Source organism: Mastigoproctus giganteus, chromosome 12, assembly GCF_048544385.1.
Source record: "Mastigoproctus giganteus isolate SK-2022 chromosome 12, ASM4854438v1, whole genome shotgun sequence".
In the NCBI taxonomy this organism is placed as follows: domain Eukaryota; kingdom Metazoa; phylum Arthropoda; class Arachnida; order Uropygi; family Thelyphonidae; genus Mastigoproctus; species Mastigoproctus giganteus.
In genome coordinates this window covers 5,824,448-5,848,432 of record NC_143586.1, presented here as the reverse complement: position 1 = coordinate 5,848,432, position 23,985 = coordinate 5,824,448, and the positions used below count along the sequence as shown (strand labels likewise).

The 23,985-nt window shown below is 36.5% G+C and overlaps 1 protein-coding gene across 3 annotated transcripts in view; it reads right to left on the bottom strand.

Annotated features, from left to right (window-relative positions):
- LOC150076650 (uncharacterized) overlaps positions 1-23,985 on the bottom strand; it is a 305,352-nt gene that overhangs the window by 68,429 nt on the left and 212,938 nt on the right. For 2 of the 3 annotated variants that reach the window (XM_090386997.1, XM_090386999.1), the window contains exons 9-12: positions 21,730-21,989; positions 14,154-14,240; positions 5,857-6,066; positions 652-1,197 (exon numbers count right to left, since the gene is read on the bottom strand). In XM_090386997.1, the coding sequence (XP_090243123.1) occupies positions 652-1,197; positions 5,857-6,066; positions 14,154-14,240; positions 21,730-21,989 (1,103 nt within the window). The remainder of the gene's footprint in view (positions 1-651; positions 1,198-5,856; positions 6,067-14,153; positions 14,241-21,729; positions 21,990-23,985) is intronic. The other variant, XM_090386998.1, reaches the window with a different exon arrangement.

Genomic DNA, 23,985 nt, shown 5'->3' with positions numbered 1-23,985 from the left:
TGACTCAATGCTGTCTTTGATCTTGAGTAAGAATGTATGGAACAAGTACACTGACTCATTTCATGCCCAAATCCTTAGTCAAAATGGCCTGAAATCAAATCAAATCAAATGAAAGAGACAATTTCTCAAATATATTAGTCATTAGAAAAATCAAATGATGGGATAGAGCTCATTGCTGTTTTGATCCTTTCAGGACGTTGACAGCATCTGCTTCTCTCTCTCTCTCTCTCTCTCTCTCTTCATCAAGTGAATATTTTCCTCACAAAATCTTTGAAACCACTTGAAACTTTGAGTCATAGCAACATCTCTGCAAATTTATTTCTCACATTCGTATTTTGTTATTTTTGGTACATGATACAAATGTAAAAAAAAAGTGTTCACTCAAAGCATTTTTCACTAGACTAGTGCATAACAAAAAGTTAAAACTTTGCAAGGGCATGTTCAGTGGAGGTTACAATGAGCATGCATGCTCATTGTAAGCATCCACTTACAATCTTTTAGCTACCACTGCACATTCAAGAATTAAGATCATTCACCAAAACTTTTTGATCAAACTTGTATAATATGAAACCAAAAGGGATGATTATAATTATCACTATCACAGCTTAATATCGATTATTAAGAATAAAATCAAACATAGTGTTTACTCACATTGTACTTTTTTCTTTCCCAGCATGGAGAATCCATTGCACACATGCCCGAATGGTCACTTGCGGTACCATCACTTTGCTGTTCACTTACATGAGAGCATTCCTCTAAAGTTTCACAAGAAGAGCACTGCCTGCTAATTTGACTATGTGAGTTTGACCGAGATCTAGCACGTTCCTTCACAAGTGACATGGGTGTTCTGTTTAAAGGGGGAGAAGGTGGTAATGCCCTAGGGGATGATGATCTATCTGCAGTTTCTTCTTCATCAACAATTGAAAAATATTCTGACTGATCATCACTTGAAGATAAGTCCACAAGTTTTTCTGGTTCATTTTGTAATGGAAGAGGACTGGATGGCCAAGGTACTTTATCATCATCCTTCATTTCCAAACATGGATTAACATCATTCTGGAATAAATTTTCACCACTTGACAATTCTTTCTTTGGTATTATATCACACAGATTAGCTGCATATTTGATTGCTTGAATCCAGTTGTTCCTAATACCAGCAGTAACAGCAGAGAGAACATGTTTCTTATTGTCCCACATCTTAAAAAAGAAAAATTAAAGAGCATAAATATAGTAACAGAAACAACAATAAATAACCAAAAAAAACTCAGGTAAGTTATAAGCAAAATCAGAATTTAAACAATCACAAAAATTAAAAACTTTCAATTGATTTTACTATTCAGTTCATGAATTAGTACCAGAAAGAATGACAAAGGGTAACAGGTATTAAAGAGCAAGCAAAATGTAATAGAGTACATACTTAATTCAATATTCGATTATTCAAAATGTGATGTATTTTGAAGTTGCTTGGCAACCAGGCAACTCAGAGGTGACCCGGTTGAGGCTTTGAGAGGGATTAGTAAAATGAATGAAGGTGAAATTTTCACTGCTATAAAAATTTCCAGACCTAGTGGTCATAAATAAATTCAAATTACAGGGGTTGAGGTTTACATTAGATTGTAGGAAGTTCTTTTATTCAGTGAGCTGTTGATTGCTGGAACAAGTTGCCTTCACAGGTAGTTGCGGTTGACAGTTTGAATAAATTCAAAGGTCAACTGGATGGTTACCTGTGTGAGGAGGGAAGCATATTATAATTTTCATTCTTATCTACTTTTTTTTTTGCCAGTGTAGCAAAAGCCTCTGGCTTCCTTGCACTATATGGCTATTACTATAATTCACTTTATTTTACTTACTTTAATATAAAGTTCAACTTACAGGAGTAAACAAATATCTATCCAGCTATCACAACACATTTACACTTATTTTAAAGTTTAATATACATACATCATATGAAACTGGTTGGCTAGGCATAATAAAGAGTATATGGATTAACTTATCATCCAGGTTAAAAAGTGGAACTGTTGTTAAATCATAAAGGTGCTCAGAGTATAATAAAATTATATTAAAAGAGAGCATAAGAGGTAAGCTTTAGCCATATTTATGAGAGCATCCTTGGATTTGGGGGGGAAGTCACTATACATTGGAGATGTACGAATGTAACAAAGGAATTGGATGCAAAAAAAAAAAAAAAAAAAAATTTTGACATCATATACAATTCATACAGCTGTATAAACTGGAAGAGTTAGCATTAGAGACAAGTCAGTGCTATGGATGCAGGATTGGTTGAGTGGGAGAAGACAGTGTTTATCAATGAACACTGCTCGTCTTGGAGTATGTTATTAGTGGAGTTCCCCAAATCAGTGGCAGGCCCACTTTGTTTTTAATATTTATTAATGATATAAGTAAAGACGTAGCTTAATGTTTAAGTTTGCAGATGATGCAAAGGATGACAATGACAGTAATCAAGGTATGATACTGCAACGATCTGATTTGCAGAAAAGCATAGGGTTTGATAGATGTGCTGAGAAATAGCAATTGAAGCTTAACACATTGACTGCCAAGGTTTATTTGGGTAAATGGCATGTTAAATTATTCAAAACCCAAATTATAATATATATTCATCACCAAAACTCATAAAAAAAAAAAAAAAGCTTATTGTTGTAAAAAAAAAAAGCTTCGCGAATTATCTCGTAGTTGCTGTATGTAATAGAAAATTCTTCGTGGCAGCCGACTATGAGTTAACTCGATTAACTCAGATTTGTTGTACCTTGCAGAATTCACTGTATATGAGTCAGCACGGTACGCAAGTCTGCAGTAATGACACAGACTTTGTTGTGTACATTGTATTTAGTACTTTGTTACATGTTTTTTTTACAAAAGAAAAAAAAACAAAGAACTTAAATAAGAAGAGACTACTGACCGAAGAAGAGCTTGAGCTCTATGCTAATATGAGTGACTCAGAATTAAGAGTTTTTTGATGAGCCATATGGTTCTGGTTCAGACAGTGACAATTATGAACCTTCTTACGATTCAAGTGATGATAGCGAAGATGAAGCCAGCTGCCAGCCTGAAGATAATCCTAATGCTCCGCAGGTAAGTACATCAAATAATGACAATAATTTGTGAAATGAAATAGCACAAGATCCTCCACAATTTATTTTTGAAGAGAACGTTGGTTTGAAAATGGACAACAGAATTTAGTGTACAAAAATTGGTAGCTCTATATTTTTCGAAAGAGTTTCTTACAAAATTAGTCGAACAAACTAATTTATATGCTTTGCAAGAAATTGAAAAATGTGGACAATCGTGAAAATCTGCTAGGTCGTCAAGATGGATGGATGGACGGACACTGACATCTCAGAAATGAGTGTTTCTTGGACTTTTGTTACAAATGAATCCTTGTTCTTTTCCCTCAATAGAGCATTACTGGAGTACAAGTGCATTCTACAATGTTATGTTTTGGCGATCATTTATGAGTCGAAATATATTTCGGTTGATATTACGATATTTTCACTTTGCACATAATTCATTACAATCTGCTGACAGGCTATACAAAGTAAGACTGTTTTTGAATCATTTCAATAATGTTATGGGCAATAATTATGTACCAAATAAAAACATCTGTATTGACGAGTCAATGATGTTGTGGGGTGGGAGACTGAATTTCCCCCAATACATAAAAAAATAGAAAGCACAAATACGGAATCAAACTTTAAGAACTGTGTGAGTCTGATGGCCTTGTTATGAAAATAAAAATTTACTCCAGTAAATCAGAAAAAAACTGAACAAAACATAGGTCATACTGCTGAAGTTGTGCTATACTTACTTGAAGACTACTTAGACAAGGGATATGTATTGTATATGGACAATTTTTATAATTCTGTTGCTCTGATGAAATTGTTATCTGCTCGAAAAACTTATGTGGAACATTACACACCAACAGAAAATAAAATCCAAAACATTTGGCGATGCAAAAATTGAAGAAAGGGGAAGTTGTATGGCAATGAAATGGCCCTTTTGTGGTATGTAAGTGGAGGGATAAAAGAGAAGTTCTCACTATTTATAACATACCCATTGTTGAAATGGTAGAGGTATGCAACCAGAATGGAAAAATTTCGATAAAACCAAACATAATTCAAGATTACAATAGCAGAATGTCTGGCATAGATCGATCTGATCAAATGCTCTCGTATTATTCAGCACTAAGAAAAACCATCATATGGCCGAAAAAAATTGCATTACATGTTATAGAAACACACACACACACACACACCCTTTTCAGTCAAGTTATGGGTTCCACCATAAAATGTCTGAAATTCAGAGAAACATTCATTGAATCTTTGATTGAAGAAACAATTCTAAAAGTTCCAAAGATTAGGTCTGAATGTGAAATTCATTATTTAGAGGCTATACCACCAACTGAAAAAAAAACCACGCCTGATTAAGCCATGTCGAGTATGCACAATAAAAAAAAAAAAAAAACTCTGTGAAACATGCTATTATTGTCCAGTGTGCCAAGAGAAGCCAGCTCTTTGTGTAGAAGATGCTTCAAGAAATATCACAAATAAACAATATTATTTTCTTGAGTTTTAGTAATACTTTTCTTTATATATTTGTGAATAAAATATTTTTTTTGTGAATAAATTTTCTGTTGCCGTGATTGATTTTTCATTCTTATCCCAGAAGACCACTATCCATCAGTTGCACGTATTTGCTATGAATATACTCATAGCTGCACCTGAAAGGCAAGTCATACCAGTCAGAGTTAACTCTTATGTGGCATCTTGGGCCAGATCGCCAAAAATATGAGTTAGCTCTTATTTGGCAGTCAACGTGTTAATATTGACAAATGCAAGATACTGTATATGGGTAGCAGTAATCACAGAATTTTGGTGTATGGTACCATTCCCATATTGCACAGTTAGTATGTTTCTTTAGTGTTATGTTGGTAACTTTTTCATTTTCTCAGGATAGTGGATTCAACAACCACAGAATAATTGTGCAGTCAGATATGAAGTTCTCTCAGCAATGCAGCAGGCTCCCAGGACAGCTCATTGGGTTTTGTCAATGATATACAGAAATTTTCTAGCAGGGATAGAGAGGTGATTATCCCATTGTATAAAGCAATGGTCAGGCCTTATCTTGAGTATGCATACAGGTCTGGATGCCTCATTTTATGAAAAACGTAGAGTTTCTGGAAAGAGTACAGAGAAGGGTAACAAGATTGTTGAGGGGAACAAGAGGGTGCTCTTACCAAGAATGGCTTTAGTTCTGCAAATTGCAGTATTGCAGACTAGGCACCTGTGAGGTGATTTGATTGAGTTGTTTAAGGCTTTTAATGTATTGCGCAAGCTCACTGCTGATAAGATTCTTTCTCTTGCTCAAACCACACACAAGGGGGCACAAATTTAAATTGAGGAAAGATGGTTGCAGAATATATATGCAGAAGTTTGCCTTTAGCCAATGGGTGGTTGATTGTTGGAACAAACTTCTGTCTGTTGTTGTGGAAGTTGATAGTTTAAATAAATTCAAGGAAGAACTAGACAAATTATTGGAGGGAATGAATAGGTGAAATGGGAGTTTTTTTTTGTTGTTTTTTTTGGATGATGCTATATAAGCCTGCTTTCTTGCATCATTTGCTGCTGCTATCAGAGAGAGTTGGTGATCTAACTAATAGAGAAATTCATTATACAGAATTTGCAATGAAGGACATTTCAGACATTTATCCTTATTACAATAATTCTTAAGTAAATTGTGACTTAATACTATTTTTATATTTTGTGATTTCAGAAACATTTTCAAAATAATTATTTTCTATTCACAAAAGTAATAGTAAAACAATGAAAAAATATTACTCACAGTTAGACAGAAAGCAAAATTTCTATCAAACTCTACTTCTTGTGCACCTATCACTTGTCCTAAATCTAGAACACCATCCAAAATCCCTGAATCCTCTGCTGTTGGATCACGATAATAAGTAAGAGATGTGCTTTTTAAAACAAACCAGTGTTTGTACCACTCTTTGTTTACATTCTGCCTCATTAGCCAACCTTTTTTAACAAAATAACCCTAATAGAGTACAAGATACAGAATAAAATTTTTTAGAAAGACAGAAAAAAATTTTTTACAATATTATTTTATTAAAAAAATTAACAGTAATAGTATGTGTTTAGTAAAAGTAATTTCAATAAACTGTCTCTCTCACGAATATAAATACTGCTATTACTTCAACCAGCTTTCCTTATAATTATATAAAACTAGTATCCATGGAATTTAAATCACATAATGTTGTTTTATGACAAAGAGTAATTAATCTATATTAAGCTTATCTAAAAAAAAAAAAAAATCAATTCACTTATAGCATACAGGTGCATGCAATTAGCTTTCAGTCAGACAAACAGAAACTATAGCAAAAATAAAAATATACTAAAAAATAACTTTTTAAAGAATTACACACCAATATATAAGAAAATATTCCATAAATCATGGAAACTTAACTTTTTTTTTCTTAAGAATTATTGTGCACATGAAAAATCTGTATCTGAAAGATAGTAATTTACCACATTTCCAAATGATACCAAAAGACTGTACCTACACTCAGTCTCACCCTGTGCAGTAGCACATATAAAAAGTTATTGGTAAACATCTATATTCACCTAGAAAGAACAGGTAAAAATGCTTTTTTTATTTTTGTCAGATAGCTCATAATCATAATTTTGATAATTGTTTCTCATTTTGATAAATTGGTCACACTTCCCTCCTAAAGAGGGAATTGTGACAAAGGCACATGAATTTATTGGTCCAAGCTAAAAATAAAAAAAACAAAAAACAACACAACAGAATAACTTATGGGGGAGCCCTACTCCTCCTGTTTAATACTGGCCGAATACAGCTGAGTGAAGAGGCCTTTAGGAATTCTTCCAGTCTCTGATGGTTCAAATTCAGAACTCTAAACATGTGATAAGAGAAGGAAGCAGGCATAAACCTTCATTTGGATCTCCCCCCCCCTTTAAAGCTGTTTGCTATTAGATTTTGTTTTCAAGGAGGATTTTTCCCTCACCTGAGTGTCCCTATGCAGAAGAATGTGCAGTACAGATTCACTTGTTTGGATTTGTACCGCACATTCTGTTGTTTCTCCTAGTTTCTCATACTTGTTTTGCCTAGGGGAAAGCCTAAAACAGTTCATGAGCAGATAAGTAAATGGAAAAGACTGCTCATCCTAAATACTATTGCAAAGTGGTTTATGTGGAGTGCATGTGATCCTTACTGATTAAAATCAGTAATGTTTATAATTAATAAGGATCATAGATTAATAGATTAACACCAGCTGCAAGCAGCCATGAAAATAATTTTTGCACTGTTTCTGGTGGGACTTACAGCAGCCTGAAAAACGAGATATTGAAGATCAATGTCTGTTGGGGATTTTTATGGGACAAGCAAATGTGGGGGTGCAGAGAAGGACAACCAGATTGGTGAATGGAACAAAAGGGAAATCAGATCTCACCTGCGAGGAGATCTGATTGAGGTATTTATTCAACCTTATACAATGATTATTTCAGTGTATAAGGATGTTTAGGCTGAATCTTGAATAGTGCATACAAATCTGGAAGCCTGATTTTAAGAGAAATGTGAATCCCTTGGAACAGGAGCAGAGAAGAGAAACAGTATTAGTCAAAAACACACATGGGTACTTTTACCACAAAACACTGGTTTTGCAAATTGCAGCACCTGAAAGGCCTCCATGCAAGGAGACCTAACTGAAGTGAAAAAAGACTTTAAACAAATTTAGTAAACTTAATGATGATGGTGGTATGCTTAATCTTTCTCAGACAAGAGACATAAAAAAAGACTTAAATTGAAAAATGGCTGCTGTAGGATAGATGTGCACAAATTTGCTTTCGGCCAGAGGGTAACTAAGGGTAAAAGAATCTGCAGATAAAGGAACCACTAGGTGGCAGTGATCACAGTGTGCTGAAGTGGGATTTACTCAAAGAAGTAACTACCATCAGGGGTAAAGGGAAGGGTTTTTGCTTTCGTAAAGGTAACTACGGTGGTCTGAGACAGTATTTAAATTCTATATGGTGGGACCAACTGATGATGTTACCAACAGAAAATTCAAAATGGGAAGCATTCAAAGAATTTATCTTGGAAACTACTAGGCTTTACATACCAACTAAGAAATATTGTTCAAGGTTTAGGCCTAAATGGATGTCAGATGACTAATGAGACATGTAGCAGAGAAGAAAAATGCATGGGATACATAAATTAATGGGTGACATGGAAGCCTATGATAGATATAAGCTGGTCTGTAACCAAGTCACAAAGGAGATTAGGCAGGCAAAGGCAGATTATATGAAATCCTTGGTAAAGGATGCAAAGAAAAACAACAAAGAGTTCTTCACCTATGTAAACTCTAGAAGAAAAGGGATGAATCAGATTGATCCACTGGATATTATTGGTTCAACTGTTGATGATCCTGCTCAGGTGGCTAACAAACTAAATGAGTATTTTGCATCTACATTCACCCATGAGGAGTTATTCAGGGAGGGGAATGCCAGAGGTGAGTTAAACTCTGGCAGTGAGCTGGATGATTTTGTAATAACTGAGAGGAAAGTGGAGTAGAAATTGTTGAAGATAAACATAAAAAAGGCACCCGGGGCGGATGGGATCTATCCAGTTATATTAAAGGAGGCAGCAAAGGAAGTAAGCAAACCCTTAGCCATAATTATGAGAGCTTCTTTGGACTCAGGGGAGATACCCATGGACTGGAGATGTGCAAATGTGACCCCAATTCACAAGGAGGATTAAAGGGCAACACAAGTAATTATAGACTTGTTAGTTTAACTTCTGTTCCAGGAAAATTAATGGAAGCACTGGTTAAAGAAGCACTGCAGGATCATCTAGACAAGACTTCAGTTATAGCTCAGACTCAGCATGGTTTTGTTAAGGGGAAGTCTTGCCTGACCAATTTGATTGGATCTATGATGTGGTCACAAAGGAACTGGATGCAGGGAATAACTTTGATATTATATATTTCGATCTTAGAAAGGCTTTTGATACTGTTGCATGTGGAATACTGCTGCACAAATAGGAGCAGTGTGGCATAGCAAATTGCTGCTATCGATAAAGGGATGGTTGAGTGGGAGAAGACAGAGTGGTAATCAATGGACACTGCTCATCGTGGAACTAATGTTATTAGTGGAGTCCCTCGGGGTTCAGTATTGGGTCCATTGTTTTCTGTATTTATAAATGATATTGATGATGGTATATCAAGCTTAATGTCCAAGTTTGCAGATGATACGAAGGTTGGCAGGGTTGTTAATGACACTAATGACAGTACACTGCTGCAACAGGATCTAGAAAAGTTGAGCAGATGGGCTGAGAGGTGGCAAATGAAGGTTAACATTGACAAATGTAAAGTACTACATATGGGAAGCAGCAACCCCAGAGTGACGTATCAACTCTGTGGTACTACACTGACAGTGGTAGAGAACGAAAAGGACCTGGGGGTAATTGTGCAGGCAGATATGAAGTTTTCTGATCAGTGCAGACTGTCTGCAAGAGTAGCTCATAGTGTCTTGTCAATGATATACATGAATTTTTCTAGCAGGGATAGGGAGGTGATTATCCCCTTATATAAGGCAATGGTCAGGCTACACCTTGAGTACCGTATACAGGTCTGGAGGCCTCATTTTAAGAAGGATATAGAGCTGTTTGAATGAGTATAGAGAAGGGCAACAAGATTAATGAATGGAACAAAGGGTTGCTCTTATGAAGAAACGCTTAAATTTTGCAAATTACAGTGTCTGGAGACTAGGCACCTGCAAGGTGATCTGATTGAGGTGTATAAAGTTTTGAATGGTTTGAGCATGCTCAATGCTGATGGAATTTTTCCTCTTGCTCAGAATAATCATTTGAGAGGGCATAAATTCAAATTGAGAAAAGACAGATGTAGGATAGATGTGCGGAAGTTTGCCTTTAGCCAGCGGGTGGTTGGTTGGTGGAACAGACTTCCATCCTTTATTGTGGAAGTTGATAGCCTAAATAAATTTAAGGCTGAGCTGGGCAGGTACTTGGAATGAATGGAGGGGTGAAATGGGAGCGTTTTTTTTTTTTTTTTTTTGGCTGATGCTGCATAAGCTTGCTTTCTTGCATCATATGCCTCTACTAATGCTAATGCTTGTTGAAACAAACTGCCATCTAGTGTTGGAAGTGGGTAGTTTTAATAATCTTACGAAGGAAATCTTACAAACAAGCTCCCATGTTGTTGTTGTTATTTGGTTTTTAGAAGGATTAGCAACTAAGACCATATTGCTCCAGGGATATGCCGTGGTCATTCCCAGACTTTTCCGCATCCTCCGTATTTTGTGGTCACGGGCTCGAATCCCCGTCTAATCAAGAAGCGTGTGCTACGCACTGCTGCTCCTGCCTACCTGGCTACGGAGGCACCCTTAAGGAAGAATTAGAGACTTATTATTAGAGGTGATTATCAAATGAGGTGGTTTAGTGAACCACCTCATTTGATAATTGAAAATTTATTTCTTGTGGTCACAAACTACACCAGAATTTCTCTAATTATGTAATACCCAAACAGGCAAGTGGTGAACTTTGAGAAGCTTTTGGACAGGGGGGAAAAAGCCATTGTAATGAAAAATAGTGTTTCACCATACAACAAACTGTATTTGGCCAGACATTGTGGTATTATTGGACTTGCTTTAAAAATGTAAAACACAATTTTTTTGGGGAAAAAATATGGAGATGATCATGAGTAATAGTTTTCAGAAAACTAGATTGCAATATCAATGTTAAGGTATACCTCTGGCACTCTCATTTCAACTATTTCTCAGAAAATTTAAGTAACTAGTATTTAAATGAAGATCAGGGAGAATAGATTCCATCAAGATACAAAAGAAAGGAAAACAGTACCAAGTAGAATGTAAATGTGATGGACAACTACTGCTGGATACTAAAAAGTGTAAGAGACGCCAAATGAGATGCGGTTTGTGGTATCTATGCTTCACAGGAGGACACAGTCTGATATTTCTGTTTCTACATATTTTATTGGTAAAATACCAATAAAATATATAAAAACAACCTATCTATAAATATTTTAATATAAAAATTTGGCTAAGGTAAAGAAAGCCAACATGAGAACGACGAGAAACGTCGGATAACTTACGTGGGAAATTAGTTTCCCGACACCGGTAAACAGATGGTGGGTGTTATCGGTCTGGGTTTAAATCCAGAAGGATATATTGATTGACAGGTAGGCGTAGCAAACGATGAAATGATTGGTGGTGGGTGCAACAGAGGACAAGCTACTGTGTAGTCATTGGTTGGCATTGTAATGTATTTATGAGTAAAGAACGGTGCATAATAGTTTTGTAATGAATGGTAAACAGGTAGCGATAAATCTTTTAAAGATGGAAGAAATTTGTAAGGAAAATAAAACGTTGGTTGATTTTTTGATGAAAACTAAATTAATAAAGTTTCATTCTGTTCATTTTTATGTTCTTCATTATGTTTTTTTCTCATTATTAAAAGCAGATTTTTGGAGTTAGTGTTTTTACTATACTGTTGATTTAGGTTTGGTTACGAAAAAAGGAAAAGGTTTCTTTATTTTTCATTATATTTCATAACCTGACCTTAAATAGCAGGTTAGGAAATAATAGAAACGGTTTCCTTATATTTATTTCGGGAGGGTTCAAGATCCCATGGGATTCAAGTGGAGGTAACCTGACCTTTTTTCACCATTAGGGCATTATTGAACAAGAAAATAAAAATACAGTCATAAAAAATTTATTTTTTATGAATGTATTTCTAAATATGACTGATTCTAAAGAAAAAAGGTTAGGTTACCCCCTCCACTTCGGGAGGTGTTCAAGCTCCCATGGGATTCAAGTGGAGGTAACCTGACCTTTTTTCACTATTATGGAAAGCGTTTATTAGGGCAAGTTACCATTAGTGCTTCTGAGTGCTACTAAAATGATACTAACCCAATGTTATCATGTGTTGTGTTCATGCACCAATCTGCACAGTTTGCCACGCCTACCTGTCAATCAATATATCATTCTCGACTTTGCTCCAGACCAATAACACCTACTGTCTGTTTACTGAGCAAGTAGTGCTAGAGTGTGCCGTATCGGGAAACTAATTTTCCACGTAAGTTATCCGACGTTTCTCATGTTGGCTTTCTTTACCTTCGCCAAAAATTTTTACATAACATATTTGTAAATATACAAAATAAACCAGAAACATCTCTACCATTTTTTTTTTTTTTTTTATTTGCAAAAAATTCTGACATGACAACAGAGCAAATTTCAAGTAACTTTCAAAAAGTTCCATTAAAAATGCAGTTCAGCTCTATCACTAGTGTAATTACTGTGTTTTATACAATGCAATAAAAAATTTACATGTCATTATGAAATGCAGTAACTACATTTTAAAGTTATTTTCTTCATTTGTGTTCTCGAAAAGTAACTCCCCTCACCCATTTAGTTCAACTATTGCATCCAGGACTTTTATTATTGTCTTTTAATTAGTATTTTTTTATTATTTTTAATAGGATTATTATTATTGGTTTCCAGGAACTTTTTTTTTATTACACAGGAATAAAAAATAAAAAATCCATATAGCATTAACACATGTGAAAAGGCCAAGATGATTAATGAATACTACTCACAAAAGTAGGCATTAAAATTACAAGACATTAAAATATTTCTAATACAAACAAATGAGCATACACACAAAACATGCTGTGTTTTTTCACCTACTGACTTATTTTTTCAGAAAATAAATGCCTGTCCACAGCAGACCCTTTTTTATTTTATTTTAAAGCCAAAATGAACTCTTAATATTTTATTTGGCATCATTTTATTTCTCATAATTTTAAAAAGACTGAAAACACTCTTATTCTTATTTAATGTGAGGAACAATGAATACAAAAAAAAAAACAAAAAAAAACTATGAGATATTTTGTCATAATTCAAAATTCCATACAAGCACTGACAAACCTTTATTTTTAAAACCACAGAAGAATTTGTCACTTTGGCTTTAAGTTCTCATATCCAAAGTAAAACATAGTACTTATCCATTATTATACATTATATTTTATTTTCAATGTAATCCTTGTTTTATCAACATTTCACAGCCTACCAATATTTTTTTATGATGAGCTAGAAGAAAAGTCATAAACTGCTCCTGAACTTTTCCATATACAGAATGGAAGAATACACACCTTTTCTGCATATTGAGAAGAACTATTTATTCACAAAGCAAGAAAGCAATCTAAAACTAACTGGACAGATAATTCATTGTGCTTGCCATATTACTGGTTTTAGCTTTGGTTTGCTTCAAGCAGATATTTGTCTGCAAAGCAATGTTTTATGCAGTTTTCATTCACATTATACTGTATTTTAAAACTTTCAAAACTCTTTTCTACTGAAAGATATTGGAAAAGATATCATTATGTGCAAATAATCTGTGGTTTTATCTATTTTATTGTAAGCGTTATCTATAGCATAATTACCTCAGTCATACAACAGTAATTAGTAGGTCTGAAACTTGTAAGAAAATAAAGCGTCTTGTACAATTATAAAAGGCTTTTTCATGAATTTCATGAAACAGCATAAAAGTTGGCAGGTATGAAAGCGTAACCATTAGTGGCAGAAGTGTCTCATTTGTATGGTTGATGGCCCTGTAGAAAAGGACTATTTAATGTGCCCAGTTTCACCTCCTCTTGCCAGGAGTTCTTCTAAGTGAATATTCACCCTCCCACGACAACATCAACCTACATAATGTATGACTGGAGTGCAATCTTGGAAGATAAAGCAACTGCTACATCTTAACTAATGGAAGTATTAGAAATGTAGTATTATAATATCAAACATCAGCATATTTTAATATGCTCAGTATTCATCTTCATATGTTCATCTGTTTAAACAAGCATTGACTTTATTTCTTTGTCTTATGACTGCAGGTAAAAAGTAGTAGGTACAATCTGGTGGTATCATCTTTAAATTCACATTGATTACCCTCAAAAATATGAAACAAAGCTTTTATTGCTGATGCAATAATCCCAGAAAACTTTGTACTGCTATGAGTTATGGAATTGCACATACATTAAATTTCCCAATAGCTAACAGTGTTCCATTTACCTCATGGTTCATATCGCCTTTTAAATCTGTGCCACCACTAGGATTCAATGACATATTTTCCTGCCCGTAGCCATCAGTTACCAAAGCCTAAAGAATTGCAAGTTTTAGTTAAAATAAAATGAAAAAAAAAATGTGTAAAAATATTTGACTGCAAATTAATATAATGTTAAAAAAATTAACATATCTTGAGATGAGAAGTCATTTTAGAACTGTATTAATTTTGTTAATACAAAGTTAAAGTAAAATGTTTTGCTGTATTGGCAAACTACTTAATTGAGTAATGCCCACCTTCTTTATGTTTGGGAGCTATTTTTAGGTGCATTCACAAATGCTTGACATGCTCATTGTGTTCGCCACACATAAGTTGGACATTAATCAAAGAAAAAACTTAAGCCATTCAAAATTTTATTAAAATTTAGACCAAAAGAAATTCAGTAATTATTGTTCTCCCTCCCAAAATTAAGTTATTTATACATATAAATGGAAGTATGTTTTAAATATTTGGAGACATTACTCAATAAGTAAGGGTCATGCTAACCCCAAATATTCAGCAAAACAAACCCTGGCAAAGAGAAAATACAGTTTTTCTTTTATGCAGAGAAAGCAATAATTGTAATATGCTTATGCCAAGAGAAATTAAAAGTCATGGTAATTGCCAACAGATATATACAATCTTGACTAGAAATATGAGTGTCAATGAAAATCACTCGTTTTTGTGAGAAATAATAGGACTGAGTTTTAGAAGGATTGAATTAACTAAACTTTTTTCATACTGGATCCCCATAAGGAGAAGGTGCCATCAATTTTGGTCAGTTTTTTACATCAGGGGAAAACAAATGTTTGCAGGATGTCAAAATATCTTTCACAATTCATTTCAGCCATATCTTTGGGATCACATGAGCCCAGTAATGGCTGTTGTACCTGTGATAAATCCTTCCATGTAAAGCCATTCTGTGTGCGTTTGTTTATGGGCTTTATGGCACAAGGGCAACAAGGCCATAATGCATCTAACTATGGTAATGTTAAATACTTGGTTTTACCTGTATGAATGTGGGTGAAGTTTAGACTGCATTGTGATGTAGAAACTGTTGCAAATCTGTGCCCACAAGTAGATAAAGGTAGGGTGTGTGTGTGTACATGGCCTATTCATAGTCAGGCTAGTACAACTTATTCATGTCTGTTATTGCACATACTGTACTGGATTTCTATGGTCAGACATCTTTTTTTATACAGAGCAGCTTGTTATCAACTTGACTTTGCCAGATGCATTGCTATTGTTCAAGGCATCACTTCTTTATAACAGACTTCTAGTCTGAGACTGGTGTACCAAAGGTTTGGTACATAGGATCCGTTGCAGTTTTGTCAGTTAGGTCGGCATGTTAATTTCCAGCAATTCTAATATGACATAAAACAGGGATCCAACAAAAAGAGAACTTGTTGATTGTTCTGATTTAACTTAGTAAAAGTATTCCAGATCTGTCTGAGTACAGGGTTATCATTTTTATATTCTGTTGTATAGCTTGGATAGCAATGGAGTCTGTATAGCTAATGCTGTGCAATGTTTTTTGAGAATGTAAAATTTAAAGCTATGTGGATATCACAGAGTTCTGTAGTATAGCTGCTACATTCAATAGGGAGTTTCTTGGCTATAGTAATGCTGAGAAATATTGCTTCTGCACCAACACAACTGCCAATTTTAGATCCATCTGTGTAGAGGTTTGCATTATAGCCATAGGAGCTTATGTGCCATTAAACCCCCCTCCATAACTATGTAGCTAGGCATAGTATTGTGCATGCCGAGTTCTCGATATGGAATGAATTACAGTATATTCTGTTGGACTAAGAGGTATTTTCTCCATGCTGTGAATTGCACAGAAATATATGATATGTCCATGTAGGATTGTATGAGAAACAGTAGGCTGTATCTTATCAAAGTCAAGTTGCCAATCAGTGAGCAGTGAATGAAGGCGTATCCCTGTTGATGGGTTTGTAGGCTGATAAGCTCTGTAAAGGTTTTTCCACTGGGGTGAGAAAAGTCCATTCCAAGTTGGGCTGTCTGGTTGCCCTTTGAGTTTTGCTGTGTAGTTTAACAAAAGCATATGTCTGTGTAGATGCAAGGTTTCATTTTCTTAAGCATATAAATTCTGAACTGGTGATGTACAGTATGACTGTAGTGCAAGACAGAGCACTGTGGTGTATGGGATCAGACCAACAAAGTTATTTGGGCTAAGAGAGCTGTAGCCTAGACGTGACTCTAAGTGCATGGTACAAATGCTGTAGTGTGTAACGGCACTCAGTACTCCACAGATAACTCTTAAAATGTTTAGCTTCTTAAAACAAGTAATCCGGAGTGCTTTAATATTTTCAAGGAAGGCAAGTTTTTGGTCAAAAACCACACCAAGAAAGTGAACACTAGGAACCACTGGGATGATTTGATTTTCTAGTTGAAAATCAAGATCTGGATGTAGGCAATGCTTCCTACAGAAGTGTATCCCAGCAGTCTTTTGCGGTGAGAGGCAAAAACCATTGTTTTTGGACCATTTAACAATTTATTGATGATACCATACAACTGTCTTTCTACCATTTGCATATTAGGGGAATGGTAGGAGATACTGTAGTCATCAGCATACAGTGTAGTGGGCACTGTTTGTGGTAAGCCTGCTGTTATTGAACTCATTATTATGTTAAATAGAGTGGCACTCAGTACTAAACATTGTGGGTCTCCTTCCTGGATAAAATTTTAAGATAACTGGTTATGGACTCTAACCTGAAATGAGCAGTTATGTAGCAAGTTTCTGATAAACTGTGGCAAATGCCCACGTAGTCCCAGATCGCATAAGTTTTACATTATATCATATCTCCAAGCTGCGTCAAAGGCTTTTTCTATGTCAGACCATGACAAGATGTTCTTTATGTATGAAGGCATCATGGATGCCTATTTCTGACCTAATTATTATTATTATTATTATTAGCCGTATGGTACAAGGAAGCCTGAGGCTTATGCTGCACGAGCCAAAAAAAAAAAAAAATTCCCGAGTTACCCCCTGTGTGTGTGTGTGTGTGTGTGTGTGTGTGTGTGTGTGTGTGTGTGTGTGTGTGTGTGTGTGTGTGTGTGTGTGTGTGTGTGAGAGAGAGAGAGAGAGAGAGAAGTAGAAAGGCATCACCAAGAAAGAGAAGAATGATGATATCCAGCTCAAGAACCAATCAACAGGTCAAGAGTGAATCTGTCTTCACAGAAGCTGCATTGCACTTGATTAAGGAGATAATTTTGAACTAGAAACCAGGTTAGGTGGTTATTGATTATTTTTTCCATGAAGTTGCTCATACAGCTGATGAGTGCAATAGGTTGGTTATGTTGTGGATTTGTAGGATCTTTTCCTGGTTTCAGAAATGCCAAAACTTAAGCATTATGTCATTTGTCTAGGAAGTAACAATGTCTTAAGGACTAGTTCAGCAAGTTGTGCTTTCATTATATAATGTATTCCAGCTGGCCCAACTGCACTGGATTTGGTGGAGGCTAGAGCCTTGTGCAATTCTGACATTGTGAAGAGGAGAGTAAACTGAATGTGAATGGCATTCTTCCCCTTGCTGAGACTACACTTTGTGTTAGGGTAGCTAAGAGTAGAAACAGGTGCAGGTATACTTGCGTGTACACCAATGCCAGGAGTTTAGTAAATAAATTTGATGAATTTGAGGTATTGCTCAAAACATCAAAGGCAGATATTGTTGGGATATCAGAGACGTGGTGTCACACAGATATAAGGAATGCAGAACTGCAATTTGGGGAGTACAACATCTACAGAAAGGATAGACAGGATAGGAAGGGGGGAGGGGTTATGCTATTAGTTAAGAAACACATAAAAACCAAGGAAGTGAAGCCAGTCGACATCGCTGGACAGTGCAGTGTTGAGTCAGTTTGGTGTGACATAAGCATTGGGAGATCAAAATTGAGAGTAGGAGTGTGCTATAGGCCTAATGACTCTGATGAGTATAATAAGGAACTGTACAGGGAAATAGAGTGGGCCAGTAAATCAGAGAGTCTTATAATGGGAGATTTTAATTTCCCAGATATTGACTGGAATTTGGGGGCTATGTTATTATGTTATGTTATTTGGTTTTTAGGAGCATTAGCAACTAAGGCCATATTGCTCCGGGATATGCGGTGGTCATTCCCTGACCTTTCCGCATCCTCCGTATTTGGTGGTGACGGGCTCGAACCCCGGTCTAATCAAGAAGCGTGTGCTATGCACTGCTGCTCCTTCCCACCTGGCTACGGAGGCGCCTAGGAATTTGGGGGCTGGTTACTCACACACTAGCAGGGCTTTTGTGGATTTATTGGATGATTGTTTTCTACATCAGCATGTTCGGGAGGCAACTAGAGGGAGTAATACTCTTGATTTGATTATCAGCAGTGATTCTTCATGCATTAAGAATCTGCAGATAAATGAACCACTAGGTGGCAGTGATCACAGTGTGCTGAAGTGGGATTTACTGAAAGAGGTAACTACCATTAGGGGTAAAGGGAAGGGTTATTGCTTCCGTAAAGGCGACTACGATGGACTGAGACAGTATTTAAATTCTATACAGTGGGACCAACTGATGATGTTACCAACAGCAAATTCAAAATGGGAAGCATTCAAAGAACTTATCTTGGAAGCTACTAGGCTTTACATACCAACTAAGAAATATTGTTCAAGGTTTAGGCCAAAATGGATGTCAGATGAACTAATGAGGCATATGGCAGAGAAGAAAAATGCATGGGATACTTACAAATTAACACATGACACAGAAGCCTATGATAGATACAAGTTGATATGCAACCAGGTTACAAAGGAGGTTAGGCAGGCGAAGCAGATTACGAGAAATCCATGGCAAGGGATGCAAAGAAAAACAGCAAAGAGTTCTTTACTTATGTAAACTCTAGAAGGAAGGGGATGAATCAGATTGGTCCACTTGATATTGATGGGTCAACTGTTGATGATCCTGCTCAGGTAGCTAACAAACTAAATGAATATTTTGCATCGACATTCACACATGAGGAGTTATTCAGCAAGGGGAATGCCAGAGGTGTATTCAACTCTAGCAGTAAGCTACAGAATCTTGAAATAACTGGGAGTAAAGTGGAGGAGAAACTGTTGAAGATAAACACAAGAAAGGCACCCGGGGTGGATGGGATCTATCCAGTTATATTAAAGGAGGCAGCAAAGGAGGTAAGCAAACCCTTAGCCATAATTATGAGAGCTTCCTTGGACTCAGGGGAGGTACCCATAGACTGGAAATGTGCAAATGTGACCCCAATTCACAAAGGAGGATCAAAGGCTGACACAAGTAATTATAGACCTGTGAGCTTAACTTCTGTTCCCGGAAAATTAATGGAGGCACTGGTTAAAGAAGCACTGCAGGATCATTTAGACAAGACTTCAGTTATAGCTCAGACACAGCATGGTTTTGTTAAGGGGAAGTCTTGCCTGACCAACTTGATTGGATACTATGATGCAGTCACAAAAGAACTGGATGCAGGGAATAACTTTGATATTATATACTTGGATCTTAGAAAGGCTTTTGATACAGTTGCACATGGAAGACTGCTACACAAATTGGAGCAGTGTGACATTGGAGGCAAATTGCTGCTATGGATAAAGGGGTGGTTGAGGGGGAGAAGACAGAGTGGTAATCAATGGACACTGCTCATCGTGGAACTAATGTTATTAGTGGAGTCCCTCAGGGCTCAGTGTTGGGTCCATTATTGTTTTCTGTATTTATAAATGATATTGATGATGGTATATCAAGCTTAATGTCTAAGTTTGCAGACGATACAAAGGTTGGCAGGGTTGTCAAGGACACTACTGACACTATGCTGCTGCAACAGGATCTGGAAAGGTTGAGCAGATGGGCTGAGAGGTGGCAAATGAAGTTTAACATTGACAAATGTAAAGTACTACATATGGGAAACATCAACCCCAGAGCAACGTATCAACTCTGTGGTACTACACTGACAGTGGTAGAGAATGAAAGGGACTTGGGGGTGGTTGTGCAGGCAGATATGAAGTTCTCTGAGCAGTGCAGACAGGCTGCAAGAGTAGCTCATGGAGTATTGTCAATGATATACAGGAATTTTTCCAGCAGGGATAAGGAGGTGATTATTCCATTGTATAAGGCAATGGGCAGGCCACACCTAGAGTACTGTATACAGGTCTGGAGGCCTCATTTCAAGAGGGATGTAGAGCTGCTGGAACGAGTACAGAGAAGGGCAACAAGATTAGTGAATGGAACAAAGGGGTGCTCTTACGAAGAAAGGCTTAAGTTTTGCAAATTACAGTGTCTGGAGACTAGGCACCAGCGAGGTGATCTGACAGAGGTGTATAAAGCCTTGAATGGTTTAAGCATGCTCAATGCTGATGGGATTCTTCCTCTAGCTCAGAAAAATCACCTGAGAGGGCATAAATTCAAATTGAGGAAAGACAGATGTAGGATAGACGTGCATAAATTTGCCTTTAGCCAGAGGGTGGTTGGTTGGTGGAACAGACTTCCATCCCTTGTGGTGGAGGTTGATAGCCTAAATAAGTTTAAGGCTCAGCTGGACATGTATTTTGAACGAACAGAGGGGTGAAGTGGAAGTGGGTTTTTTTTTTTTTTTTTTTTTGGCTGATGCTGCATAAGCTTGCTTTCTTGCATCAAATGCCTCTACTAATGCTAATGCTAATACACACATGAGGAAGCATAAATTCAAGTTGAGGAAGGATGGTTGCAGGATATTTGTGTGAAAGTTTTCCTTCAAGCCAGTGGGTGGCTGATTGCTGGAACAGGCTCCCTTCTGTTGTTGTGAAAGTGGATAGTTGAATAAATTCAAGTAAGTACTATATAAATTCTTGGAGAGTATGGATGGGTGAACTGTATAGTAGTGAGAGTTTTTTTTTTTTGGCTGATGTTATATAAGCTTTTACTACTATTTTCTGAAGAATATTGAAGAATCTGTTTCTTGAGAAAGAAATAGTATCTATAATTGTAAGTGAAAGCAAGGGTCTGAAACAGCATAATCAGACTGAACAGATTTTGCACAAGAAATAACAAAGAATCTCATACATTCAGCAAGCCCTGAGACTTAGTGCAAGCTGGATTTTGAAATTAATACTGTACTATATAGAATTGCTGATAATGAAGTGCACAGATCATCAACTGTTATACAAAGAAAGATCACATAATATTCTGATAGAGTAGTGAAGCAACAAAGTAAAGAATTAAATCTCTTAACGTTTTTTACAGAGAAGAGAAAAAGAATCAAATCATTAAAATAATTATAGCAATATCTTTGCCTCAGGAAACTTTATAGCATCAGCCAAAGCATCATAACCTAACCTAACCAAACAAATGTCAATCAAATTCACATGGTAACAGAACTGGATGTCTTCCTGATAATTAAGCTATATTGCTCTTAATGACTGATAAGATATTGTAATTCAAACTGTACATCACACAAATGTGAAAAGAAAGTTTTTTATTTATTTAATTAATTTATTTATTTTCTACTCTACACTTGTAGTTTATTTTTATAATATTCCAATTAGTACACCTGTACCTCAGTATCTGTATCTCGAACAGGCCTTACAGGAGATGAATATGAAGATGGCTGTTTTGTTATATCAGTTATAAGCTGATTTCCTTTAGAAATGTTATTCCTAGGTATAGAACCATTTTGAAAATTATTGGCACGATTTTTCCATTCAAGTGATTCCAATGCAAGATTGACAAGAGAACCAGACTTCTTCAGCATTCTGTCTTTCTGAGGATATTCTTGTTGTTTGCTGTCATTTAGTGATATACATCTAACAACAGCTTCTGTAAAATAAAAATAATGATCAAATAAATATGGACAAGATTAGTTTCCAAGAACATTTTAAATAAAATATATTTATGTATCTTTGTTTCATATTTATGTATCGCTGCATTTTTTTGTGCGTGTTTTTAATTCTACAACCTTTGCTCTTGTTATCGAGTTAGGGTAGTCATCTAATCATTCCTAGTTATTCTCATTAATATTTAACTGGCTTATTCACTGAGGGACACATTATGGAAATTGTTATGGAAACTTCTTTACCGAGTTCTCTAAATAGGCCTACGAGGCTGGGAAAACTCATTAAATAATTAAACTTCACACCAACCAGTACTTGAAAATATTTTAATACTGTAACTAAAAACTGTATTTACAATAAAATGATTAAAACTAGTTTAAAATATTTAAAATATATAAATAAAAACAATTAAAATATGACTGAAAACAGATATTAAAATATATTGAAAATTAAAATATACCGTAACAACTGTAGCTTTAAGAGACGGCAGTCTCCTTTCTCAACAGCATACATTTTGCTTTATGCCACATCCTTAAATAGCAGGTCCATGGCATTCGTCACATGGTTCGCCAGGAATGTGATTGGTATTTCCCATTTGTGCACCGGAACCGGAAATAACTCAGGAGCACGCTACCCGAAACCGTTCATCGTGTCCCAAGACAACCGTTTCAAAGAGAGGGTGTAAACATACACCCTTATCTCTATTAATGGTATTACTGGCTGCCCCAATGCATAAGCTCTCAAGCCATTTACAGTTCCAGAACCCCTGTGCATGATCTGTGATGACAGTATCCTCTGGGGGAGATCTGATGTTGCTTCTCCCAGAAATGCTCTGCCACAGCAGACTTCCCGTAATTTGCAGTCTTTATTGCATTCATGTGTTCCCCCAGCCGGTCCTTAAGGATTTGGAATTTCCCATACATAAATGGAAAAGATATGTTGATGACACATTCACCATTATTCAGAAGGGGAGAGAAGATCAAATACTCAATGTGCTTAACAGCTTCTCCTCGTTTATCCAATTCACCTCAGAGGTAGAGACAGAGGGAACCCTACCATTTCTTGATGTGTTGGTGGTCAGAGAAGGATTTAGGCTTAAGACAAATGTTTTTAGGAAACCTATGTGCCGGGGTCAGTATACCCATTACAACTCGGCACAGACCAGCCAACACAAAAACAGTGTAGTCAAGGCTTTAATTGATAGGGTGGGGGTCCCACTGTACCACCTCAGAGGATCAGAGTCACAGCAGACCCTAAGAAATGTGGTTACCCCCAGAATGTCTTAGACAGATTCATTAGGGGAGTGATGTCTACCCGTAGTGAACCGTCTACCCCTGTGGGCACTGCATACATTCCTTACTATCCGGGCCTTAAGGAACGCATAGCACGAATAGTTTGGGGGGTGTCAAATACGCCGTGTGCAACTACCAGGACGGAGGTTGCACACAGTGATAAAGAGTTAAAGACCCCATACCAAAGGAAGCCAGCAGTGGGGTAGTTTATGAAATTAAATGCCTGGATTGTGAGGTATGTTATGTGGGAGAGACGGGGCGGCGAAACACATGAATGCAATAAAGACTGCAAATTACGGGAAGTCTGCTGTGGCAGAGCATTTCTGGGAGAAGCAACATCAGATCTCCCCGGAGGATGCTGTCATAGATCATGCACAGGGGTTCTGGAACCGTAAATGGCTTGAGAGCTTACGCACTGGGGCAGCCAGTAATACCATTAATAGAGATAAGGGTGTACGTCTACACCCTCTCTTTGAAATGGTTGTCTTGGGACACAATGAACAGTTTCGGGTAGCACGCTCCCGAGCCATTTCTGGTTCTGGTGCGCAAATGGGAAATACCAATCACATTCCTGGGGAATCATGTGACGAATGCAGTGGACCTGCTATTTAAGGATGTGGCATACATCAAGTAAAATGTACGCTGTTGAGAAAGGAGACTGCCGTCTCCGAAAGCTATAGTTGTTACGCT